We start from the raw sequence: 12022 nt of genomic DNA on the forward strand, positions 1-12022 counted from the left end.
GAAATGTTGAGGTCAAGTTCGTGTGGTTATTTTTAAAATATCTTTTCGATCTATTAATAAGGCGGAATCAATTCTGGAACGATGTATATAAAGTGTGATTATTTTAAAATCGACAGGATTAGCTGGGAGGGATTGAAGAGTGTCAACTGCTTTTAGAACGTCGATGAATGAAAGATGGTAAAATTAACAAACAAATTTCATTTTCTGAGAGTCGAAACAAAAGAAAATTTCTTTGACATGTCAAGTTTTCTTACTGCTGCTGTTGAAGTATTAATGTAGTCAAAAATGTTTTTAAAATATTTCTTATGAAGTATTCTACAGGGTCATTACTCATTAATTATAAATGATTGTCCCATCGCAGTTGGCGTTGAAAACCCACACAAATTTTTGATGTACCGCCAGCCTCGCAACGTTAGATAAACTAGTAGACAGATTTCCACTACCACCAGTATCGCCACCTATCGGTGATACTAGTCTCACTCATGTTATGAGGCTTGCGGCACATTCAACTACGTCACCAACGCCAACTGCGATGGGACAATCATTAATAATAACCCTGTACGATATTACAAATAATACAGTTTAGTTTCTTCCTTTTCCATTTCCCTGGTTCTACATGGATTAAAGTGGAGAGAGATTGGCATCGAACGTTGCAATTTAAATGCACTTTTTTGGAAGAAGTTGATTTTGATCATACACGTATTAAAAATGATCAGCAGGACCAGGAAGAGAGTCAACGTTGGTAAACATTTACTTCACGTTATGCTTTTGGGTAGATTTGTTACCAAAGAAAAAAGGAAAGATGATTCTTTCAAAATATATTCCACCCTCAAACGTGACTACTGCAAGGATTTCAAGATCAAAACAAGTATATAAATGAAAAAGTTACATAATATTATCGCTTTAAAGATTCTTTCTTTCAAAAACAAGATCTTCAAAATGACAAAGAATCGTTTTATTTCTTAAAAATATTCGTTCAGAAGTTTTTGCCATAACTCCAGTAAATTACATATTTCAAAAAATGAATCATCCAGGTTTACTGAGTATACTCCATACATTTAAAATTGGCAGCAGATCTTGTAAACAATATTACCATCCCTTAATAATAAAGAAAATTATTTTAATAAAGAACATAACAGCCTCTTGTTTGAAATTTAATTAGTCGATTTTCTAAATTCCCTATTTGCAAAAACAGCTCTTATTATTGTTATTATTGGCTCTTAGTTTTGAATTTGATTAAGTTAACAGATAATAATTTTATATGTAATACACCAGGTGTAACCCAAATCAAATTTTCATGTCCATTTTATTTCACTATTCTCATTATGAAAATAAATTATTATTGGGTTATGCTATAATAATGCAGATTTCAAGGACAATCCGAATGTGTTACCATTTTTACCACAAAAGAATCCAAGGCAGCATCCATAAAATCCAGAATCTAAGAGATCACCATTGATATCTTCACCTATTGATGCTTGATGGAACTCCCAAAGTAAAAACACTCCCAATTTTTCTGTTTCATACCTTCACCATTAAACAACACAAATACACTTGAAAATTAAGTAATCCCACTGAAACTGCACTTCACTCTCTTCTTTGTAGTGGTAACACTTAAGTCGTTCACTGACGTTTCCTCGAAAATCTGCATTATTTACAGGATAACACAATAATTTTAAACTTTATCGCAACTTTTGGAAATGAAGCTTTAAATTAGTGCAAGAAAAAAAATAGATATTTACGATTTTAAGATTAGAGGATTTTCTCATGAGCTGTGACCTTGGAAATATCTGCGCGAAGGCGGTGCAATAAACCAGTGAAAAATCTGTAAATGAAAAGTGAAAACGTCGACTACTTTACATGTAAATATACGACACTAACGTAACGAATGACCATGTTTTCGAGTTGGTTTGTAGCCTCTACTTGAGACCGATATTCGTCGTCTGCGCAGATATGACTCATAGCCCATGAGAAAATCCAACACCTCTACTAACCTTGCAAACTGTGTTTTAAGGAAAATAACTACCGAAATGGGTGAGCTTTCAAGAATCAAATAGGAAGCCAAAATTAATTTCACTCAAAAAATTTTGTTGTGAACAAAATATAGTCTACCACGGCTGGCAGGAGAGAAAAAATATTTAAATAAAAAATAAACTGTGCAAAACAGAACTTATTTACGAATCCACAATTTGGAGAGCAATTAAGAAGGCTCTTTAAATAGGCATGGAGGTCTCACCGAGCCGGAGCAGCGTTGTGCGGGTCTTTGTTAAGGAAGACCTTGACAAATTGTTGGTTTTATCTAAGTATAACAACGTTGGCAAAAGTTTCATTAGAGCCCGTAGAACGTTAGTTTGTTTTTGGCCGAGGAAATATGCGCCCAGGACCAGAAAACCGAACCAAATTAATTCGCGCTGGTCACCTCTGGGCCAAAAATCCAATGAATCTCAAGTCCGGCCGCTCCGAGCCGAGATAAGAAGTTTAATCATTCGAACAAATATGAATGCTATTTTGATAACCCACTTGTCGGCTTGGACCGGTTCCAAATGTGCTCTTCGAATTGTAGTCCGCTTCAAAATGAAAAAAATAATAGAGGAGTGAGAAGGCCAAATAACCCGGCAGCAGTCGAGGCCGAGGGCAAGAAGAAGAACTTTGGCCAAATTACGCAGAGGACTCGTAAAATGCAGCGAACAATAAAATCTTTTATTTACACCTAATCGCCGCAATTTGCTCGAACGGGGAGTTAATGGTCGGATATTTTTAAACAAACCCGAGGTGTTCTCACGCAACGAAAAATTCGAAAATGTACGAGCCGTTCCGGAAAATAACAAACAAAATTCCCCCGGCACAGTCAAAATATCGGATTTATTATTGTGGCGAAGAAGTAAACAGTCCCGGATCGTTTCGCAGCTGCCGTCTTCAATTATTCGAAATCAAGTTGGTCGAAAAATAAACGTTTTTGTTGAAAATTGCCGAAATCCGAACGATAAAAATCGACGGAACGGTCATAAATGCCACGGCGCCAAGGCCTCCGACAAAACCCAAGACCGGCCCGTTGTTATTTTTACAAATAACGGGCCAACTACGGCAGGAAGTTATATAAAAATCCTGCTGATATTTATTCTGGCAACTGGTGGTTCTATTATAGTGGAGATTGCTAAGCTCTGCGCGGCTCAAAAAATGGTAAGGTAAGGTATTTACCTTTCCTACCTTCTTTTCTGAACCGATGAATGTGGATGCCCCGGATCTGCCCGTTGGTTTCTGTGATGGGCGGTGCTAATATAGGCCATGACATCCTGATCAAACAAGAACCCCGGACGCACACCACGACACTACCACAAACACCACAGAACAAACCATCGAACACGACATGGCCGCCACAGGTACAAACCAACAAAAACACGGCCGAAAAGCGCGAAAGTCACACGGTTCGTTCCATCGCCGAAAGCTCGACTTTACCAATCACTTGTAAAGTGGTTCTAACCACTAGAGAGGTCTTGATTATCGTGAATCGTGTGATACTCCGACTATAATTAGACCAAGTCGCGACGCTTAAGTCCAGACGATTCACTAGCCGCAACTAATAATAACATACCTACACGTAGTGCTATTGTTCTCATTAAAAATCGCCGAAAAACTGGAACCGGACGAAATGCACCAGTCGAAAAATCGACCGAAAGCTCGTCCTGAGCTTTGACTTGGAAAGCGCGCCATTTCGAATTAGCCGCGAGCGGAGCGATTTTCCCGCCGCCGCCCGATCAAATCCCGCAAGAGCTTGTTTACCGTTATCCTGTAAGCGAGCTTTCCGACAGAATTCCTGCAAAGCTCGACGATCGGTTCGCAGGTCGGATAGACGAGTCGGTGGCGACATCTGTTGGTCGATGGATGAACTGCGCGTTTTTAGGATAAAGGTTCCCAACAACGGGAGCGCTTTCGAGAGCTTTTTGATTAACACTTTATTTATATCAATTGGTTATGCAAATAGGCAAGCTTATCGAGAGCTTTATGGGCTCCGAGGAGAACGACGGTGCAAAGACAGAGCATTCGTTTTGTGCGAAATAAAAATATTTAATTGTTTGACTTACGATTAATTGTGTTCTTTCTTGTGCTTTTCTAGTGGTAGAAATGACAGGACTTACCTGAAACAAAATCATTATTAGTCATATAAAACCTTGAGCAACTTTTAATTGATTGAAAGTTTGTTTTAAAATTTTCCACGTTTCATTCAGTCTTTTATTTATCTTTAATAAGACTGGACACAATTTGTTATAACTTAATTTATTTGACTGGACCTATTAATAATTACGTAATCCCAGAAGGTAAATATAACAAATGTAAATTATGTGTTGTATAAATTATTCAACATCTTAATTATTATTGCAGAGAAAGTTAATTTTAGCATATTGTCGTGCTTGTTTCTATTATTTAGAACAATAATAAAACTTGACTTTTCAAGAAATATATTTTCCACATTTTAATATAAAAATCATGTTTTTATAAAGAGATATATTTTGATTTAAATTTTTCAGATTTACATAGTTTCACAATAAACTGTATAAATTAACTGTAAATAACACACCTTTGGAGTAATTTCCTCTTAATTATACTGAAACAATCAACAGACCAAAATGTTGGTAAATTAGCTAAGCAAGGATTCGTAATGTTAACGTATTTAAATCGATAAAGAAACCGACGTGGGTTTATTTTTAATTTAACGTTTTAAATTAAATTATCAGAAAGATAAACAGTTAATTACATACGTTATAAAAATAAAAGGAAAATTGAAATAAATCCTACATGTATAAATATTCCTCCCCTTATTTACAATGAATTTGTTCATTTTTTTTCTCATTTTTATGTTACTTGTCAGAAGGATTAGATATACAGTCTGATTTTGAAAGTTGTGCAGATATTTTAACCTAAGGTAGTACGTGTTAAGAAGGCAAAATAATGCAATTTGCCTTATAGAAATGTTAATGGTTTACAAGACAATCAAAGGACTCAGTTTGTTTGGGAACCGTTGAAAAATTTCAAATTTGGCGGGCAGTTTTGACGTACGAGCAACCTAAAATGCCACGTTTTTCTGTCATTCGAGGTTATGTTTGGTTTTTATCGTTGAAGTTTTTTTAGTTTCATCATGAATTTTTGATCAAATTTGTAAAGTGACGATAACATAGTGCCTGCAACTCATTCAGAAAACAACAAAGGCTTAAACAACAAAGTGAGAAGACGTTCTCAAAAAAGCCGAACTCGATTCAGAATGAGTACTTGTTCGTGGCTGGTTTTCAATTTCGCGAAGAATTTCTTCTTCCGCAACTAAAATGAGATCTTCTCGTTGACGACCAAGTCACCGAAATCGTGAAGATACTGCACAACGTTTACAAAGGTTCGTGTATTGGGAAGTATCCTTTGAGGAAACCTTTCACCAGATCGATTTTCTACAGGTTTATTGTGTTTATTGTGAATTAAATTGAGGTTCTTGTCAAAGTGACTTAATTTTGAATTAAATGACAACAAAAAAAGTCTACTATGATTTCTTTTTGACCGATTTTTTCATAAAATTCAGTGGCTCCCAAACTTTTTTTGAAAAACGTTTACCCCCTTTTTCCCGAAAAATATCAACATTTGGATAAGGCATTATTGGCTCAATCGTTACCTATTGTGGAGTTCTATCACTGGTTAAAATATGTCCACAACTTTCAAAGTCATCCTGTATTTCCATTTTAAACACATTTAATTGCCATTTGTTGTCCGTGCAATTTTGTCAACATTATTAACGTTATGGCAATTTTATTTTACATTTTTACTACCTCTTTGTGGTTTCTTTTATTTATAAGAGTAATGTTTACAAACTGAAATTGCTCTGTTTCTTCACTTGTTTATTATGTGTTTATTTAAAATATGAATCGTGAAACAGATTTGTCTTGTTTTATTACTTTGTTTGTTTTAGTTACGTTTGCTTGTTTTATGTGACGGATTGGTAATTTCATATTTATTTATTACTGTAAGTACGAAAGGTGGAAAACATTTGTTTTAAGATTTTTTCAGTCTTTCAATTAGCTTTAACGTAATTTTGTATTGATTTTTAATTACATAGTTAACTTCAGATTACATTACATTACAAAAAAAAAAGAAATTTAGAAATTTCCACCTTGGTTTGTTACTTTTGATTTTGCATTATTTCTTCTCCAAAAAAATTGAAAACACACTTGAAAGATCTCACTAAACCAATTTGATTTTTTTCCATATATTTTTTTTTTAACTTAATGAGAGAACAAACCCTTACAAACAAATCCTTAATCTCTTGTAATCCTCTCAAAATTATTGAATAATTCAACGAGCCCCACACATTACATAACAACAACATAATAATCATCTTAAATCTGTTAACCACATTTTACGTTAATTTTTTTTCCGACAGTAATTATCATTCTCCTTGTTAATGAAGATGTTTTGCCGTTTACATCCATCTTTCGATCATTTCAACTATAAAAAGGAAAATTTTCCTTTATTACCGACTGTCTTTTAATAGTATATTGTTCAATGAGCGGATAATGATGGCTATTACTCGTGAGGATGATTTTGTGTCACGAGCCGAAGGCGAGTGGTGTAATTCGTCCGAGCCCAAAATAGCCATTACGCATAAGTAGAATACTACACTTTTTCCACGACTAAAAACAAATTTTTGTTCAGGTTTTAGTTAGTTTTTGTTCAAGCTCTTTTTTGTCGTCACCTTATCTTACATTTCATTTTACTATTAATTTTATTTTGCATTTCAAATAATTTTAATTACTTGCTGCATGATCACCCCCATAAGGCACATTGTCAAGACTCATCCCTGATATCATTGTCTACACCAGCCGCAACCCCCATCTGGTACGGTGTTAAATAATGAGCACGTGTCCCGTTCATTATTCGTGCATTAATAGCTGGTACATGCATTTACGATTATCCATGCATGGAATGGCCTATTATTTAGTCTATTGGTATGAACAGCAGGTTAAACCGTTTAAATGTCCTGCTCTAGTTAGAGCTTTCTGGAAATTAACACATTGTTCTAAAATAATTAATTTATAATGAGACATTTATATCTAGCTAACTTGCACCAAACATACATACAACAAATGTGTAACTATTGTTGAAAATTAAACACGGTTTCATACAATCACACAGCGCTATTGTATGCTACAAAAATGAAAATTCTTTTACCAAACAACCCTGCACCAATGAGTAATTCACACAATTCGTTACTTAATTTCCTTCACTGAGTAAATAAAAATACTTTGGATCGACCAGTTGGCCGCAAGATCCTTTAAGAGCCCTCAAACTTTATGGCCTCGATACTTTTAACGAAGATCGCTGCCGTTTATGATACCTATGTTTTACTTGATCTCAGGACCTCTTCCTCCGTCCCGCTTAATGTGTTTGATTTGCCATCAACCCATTATCCCTCCGAGCACGTTCACTGATTTCGCTTCTCTCAATTTTGCCATTTTATGATCCTTTCCTCCGATTCAAATTAGAATATTTAAAGCCCTCCTGACATAATGAAGACGCAACACCATTCATTATAAAATGAATTATTTATGTGACGGTGGTCTTGTGGCAATTAGTCAAATTTTCGCGCGTGCCCACTTAATAACGCCGCATTAAAGGGGATCCAGGATCATAATTTCACTTTGTGCAGGAACTTCCGTCTTACCAAATTATTATTAGATTTCGAGATGCTTAAATCATCAACCGCTAAACGGCTTTACGGTGGTGTCGAACGGCGTTTCGACCCATGGAAAAATTAATATCGGAAGCAGTCGAGATTTAGACATTTCTCAGCGTCAGAAAGCTCGACTTAGCTCATCCGATAATACGCCTGCAAAAGCTGTCAGTGCCATCTTAAAAATGAAAAATGTTGTGAGAGCCGTCGGGAAATAAATTTAGACGGTAATTAAAATCCGTGAGGTATGGGGATGACGCTGCTCCTGACAAAAGGAACAAGAGGAAAAAATCGAACATGGAGATACAGACAAGTCTGGTTTAATTGGGACCGAAGACATTTCCCCTCGAGACCCATCCTTTCGATGTGCCACTGATAAGACCCACGATTTATTAGAAGGAACAGTTCGAAAATCAATGAACAAATTGTCTCGACTCGCCTGCGAGAAAAACTGGAAGGAAGCACTTATTGCGACGGTTTCCCATTTTGTCCTGGTTAACATTCACAAACAGAAGGACCGCCTAGGAAATGGTGGCGGTGCGGTTTGTGAGGGTATTTACCTACCGTGTTTGCAGTGTTAACCGCAGTCTCCAGATGGTCACTTCCTCTTCCTTATTGATCACTCACGACTTCCGCAAATTGCGGCAAAAATATTGTCCCCGCCAGATTATTAATGACTTCGCAGTCAAAGACAGGTTTTGTGCAAGTCTAATTCTAAAGTCGCTGCAACTTCTATTAATAGAGTTCCATTGAATGCAAGAGGCGGACGAAAGCGTGAATGATGTTGATGACTTCCGCAAGGTTTTTATTTTTGTTATTTCACGGTCGTTACGCTTTTATTCATTCCTCTGTTCGAATTAAATTTCACGAACGATATGGGTTGGAGACGATCTGACGTGTATTTATTTTCTGTATTGGGAAACACTCAATTTTCAATTTTCACAGGTGGGTGGATTTAAAAAATACTTTTCGTTGTCTCTTATCGATCCCGCTCGCAAACGTTTCAATTTTCTCGCAGGTGGATGTTTGTGGAGATGGAATTATAACAGTTTCGTTCCTGGGTTTTTCGCCGTGCCTAATCCCCTTCGAAAATTATTTCGGAGGGAAATTCAATGGAGACGAGTGAAATCAGGAACGTGTTTTGCATTTTTTAATTCCTTTGAGCCCTCATCGCTACTGACGTTAATAACAGTGCTGTTCCAGTGTTATTGGGCGAGCATTAACATGGAGGAAATTACAACGCATGCAACGTGTTACTTCGCACGACATTGATAATTTAGAAATTACAGCGCTGCCCGGAAAGTGATTTCCTCCTTTTTGCCATTTTCAAAAGCTTCTCTCGATCCAATAAGAATATCACAAAACTTAAACTTAAAAACTTAAAAATAAAATAGTATATACGAGTACCATTCAGAGTAGAAGGTCTTTTTGTGCTTCGCCCAGTTGCGACCTTGACTTCGTCTCGGTCTTCAATCTCTGGGCTTAGCACAAAAAGACTCACTTCTACATTCTCGCTTGGGACAGATACAATAGGTGCAACGACACTGCTTGACGTCAGAAACATATTTCGAAAGTGATAAAAATAAACACTTTGAAGATTCAACATTCCACGAAGATGTCCTCTCGTCTCTAACTTCTCGTCTCATTCCATTGTTGATCATGACTAAGATCGGGCCGTTGCGGTACAGCTTTTGCACAAAGCTCTGCACGTTGTCACCTTTTAGTATTTGATCTCCGGAATTCATTACAAGTTACAAACTTCAACTCTAAATTAAATTTGTGCGTTACTCCACATCGACTGACTGGATTTTCACTAGATTTGCTTTAGTCGTCACCTATTCATCACTCTACTCTGCAATAATTCACAAACGCAACTGCAACCGTTAACAGCCACCTAAATTTCCAGGGTAAACACAGAACTGGCAGGCAATCGTCGAGTTGTGACAAACGGTGTAGTTGTGCACTTGGTGCGAAGCCCCTATTCATTTTCCGAGCTGGCTGAAATCTCGGCTCAACATCATTAATAAATATCAAGGTGGTCTACCCCCAGGAACTCTGCAGTCACTTCTTTCGCTTTAAATAATGCCTTCGCATTCGTTTCACTCCATCAGGGTGTCAAAGGACGCGCTGAAATCCATCTGTAATTATCCGTTTGCACGACTGCTAGTTTTTCACGGCTGGAAATTCTTTCCAATACTCTCGCAGTAATTAAGTGAGGCATTTAATTTTTCCTTTCTCTCAAAGGGAGCCAGATCAAAATATTAAATTATCACAAAGACGTAATTTACAGCAGCGCAAACAATCAAGGCAAAAGTGAAAGAAATGTGTACAGAACGTATTTAATATCTTTTGTTTTCGGCTCGACTTAAATATGCGAAATTAGCTTCAGCTTCTCAATTTCGCGAGAATTTGGTATTGATTGCGCTGAACAACTCCATTATTGGATCAATTTAATTTAGTGAAAACCGCGATCATCGGCCAATCAGCTGTAAACGTTTCAATCAATCACCCCGAGAACCGTAACAAGATTGAATCAGTGCTACCCTCTAAAATCCCGCCGAAAAACTATTTCACTTCGAGACACGAAAATCGCAAAAAACATGAAGTTATAAGCTGTTGCTACCCTATTTTCTGGAACTTATTCAAGCTGTTAACCCTGGCAATGGCCTAGGGATTTAAAAACCGGATCCGGGTACCACTTTCCCGATCGTAGAGTTGCTTTAATATGACCTTCCAGAGAAAAACATGGCGGTTTGGACTTCCGAAGACCATTTGAATTGTAAATTATTGGATGATCTGACGAGCACACGTCCCGCAGCCGGCCAACCCCCTGCAATTAATTTACCGTGAATTATAGAGCACGTCATTAAAAGAAGCCATAGTTTAGTGCGTGCGGGGGTTGTGCCATTTTTATTAATAACTAGCTTTTACCCGCGGCTTTGCCAGATATACTCAGAGGATGAAATAGGGGTGAAACGGCGAAGGTGAGGGTATTTCCAACTCGAAAAAACTGTCTTTTTTTTCTTAACAGGGTTGAAAATGGTAGTAGGGGTTGGTTTTTGTAAAATTAAAGTAGACAGTAATTTTCTTCTTGTTTTGAAGATCAAGTCTACAAAATTTCATCAAGATCAGAGTAAAACTGTAGATTTGCATACAAAATATACAAACAAACAGACATTCAGTTTTATATATATGTATAGATTTCTCCGGCAATTACCCCCCAACAAAATCCTGGAGCGGTCATTTGATTTGTACACCCGGCTTTGTCTGGACCGTCAACTAATAGTATTAACGGGTATGGAGAATTTTCATTTAAATGCGCATAATTTTCTTTTAAGCCCGGCTTTCATCTAGAGCCGAGATTAAATGAAGTCGCGTCCAAAGCAGTAAATTCGAAAAATATTCCCCGCCCGCTGGCTCCTCCCAGGTGATTTTTTTGTTAATCGTCGCGCATAAATTATTGCAGTTTCTGCGGAGGTTCCAAATGTCGTGTAAAAAGGGGTCGGAAGACGGGGTCGGGCAAAACTTAACCCCGGGGCCGCCAATTTGCCTCAATTTCGTGGTCACTTACATGAATATGGTAATGTAGATCCGACTTCCCCTCGGCGATTTTACGTGACTCGGGAACGGCACCGGTGCTCGCGTCGGGGTGTTCTCCACCCCCGCGTCTTATCCCGGATTAGAAGCCTCGTCTTTCGTTGCGCCACCGCTCACTAATAAACAAATTTGCGAATTTACGCGAATCCGCCTTCTTAAATCCCTTCCAGTCCCTGTGTACACACAAATTTCGAGAAAATTTCATTATTAAGCGGCGACTAAAGACTTCTAAGCCGTTAATTATCGGCGAGGATCGTGAATTCGTTTTCATTTGAAAATCTCCGGCCAGTCGAGACATTATTTATCGGAGCCGCATCCCCTAAGAATTCCCACGAAAAATATCGTCACGTCCACCCCAATAAACCGACAGATTTGCATTATTAACACCGACCGAAACCAATCAAAAACAGCTCACTTTCGCCATCGGTGCCGGATTACGCCGCCATAACACGAGCTTAAACACTTTCTGTCTATAACGTATTCCGCTTTGGCACACAAATTCTTGTCAAAATGTGGACGAGGGTTGGGGCGAAGCGAATGACACGACACGATTTTCAAAGCCGATACGGTGTAGACTCATGTGGGCAACAACCCCACAACAATTTACCTTCTCGTGGATGATTTAGGGAATCCCCTAGAATTATATTCAATAACCGCCTGTTTTTTTTTTGTATTTATAAATTGCCGCCATTCATCACTCCCAGGCCGCAAACGTGA

At 37.6% G+C, this 12022-nt stretch overlaps 1 protein-coding gene across 6 annotated transcripts in view; it reads right to left on the reverse strand.

Annotated features, from left to right (window-relative positions):
- Sh (Potassium voltage-gated channel protein Shaker) overlaps positions 1-12022 on the reverse strand; it is a 227652-nt gene that overhangs the window by 128837 nt on the left and 86793 nt on the right. For 2 of the 6 annotated variants that reach the window (XM_069051465.1, XM_069051451.1), the window contains exon 1: positions 3208-3505. The exons of the other annotated variants lie outside the window; for them this stretch is intronic. In XM_069051465.1, coding sequence (XP_068907566.1) covers positions 3208-3287 — 80 coding nt within the window. In that variant the 5' untranslated portion in view covers positions 3288-3505. Of the gene's footprint in view, positions 1-3207; positions 3506-12022 lie in introns of those variants that run through there. 6 annotated transcript variants of the gene reach the window in all.

The sequence above is a fragment of the Tenebrio molitor genome, chromosome 1 (genome assembly GCF_963966145.1).
Source record: "Tenebrio molitor chromosome 1, icTenMoli1.1, whole genome shotgun sequence".
Classification (NCBI taxonomy): domain Eukaryota; kingdom Metazoa; phylum Arthropoda; class Insecta; order Coleoptera; family Tenebrionidae; genus Tenebrio; species Tenebrio molitor.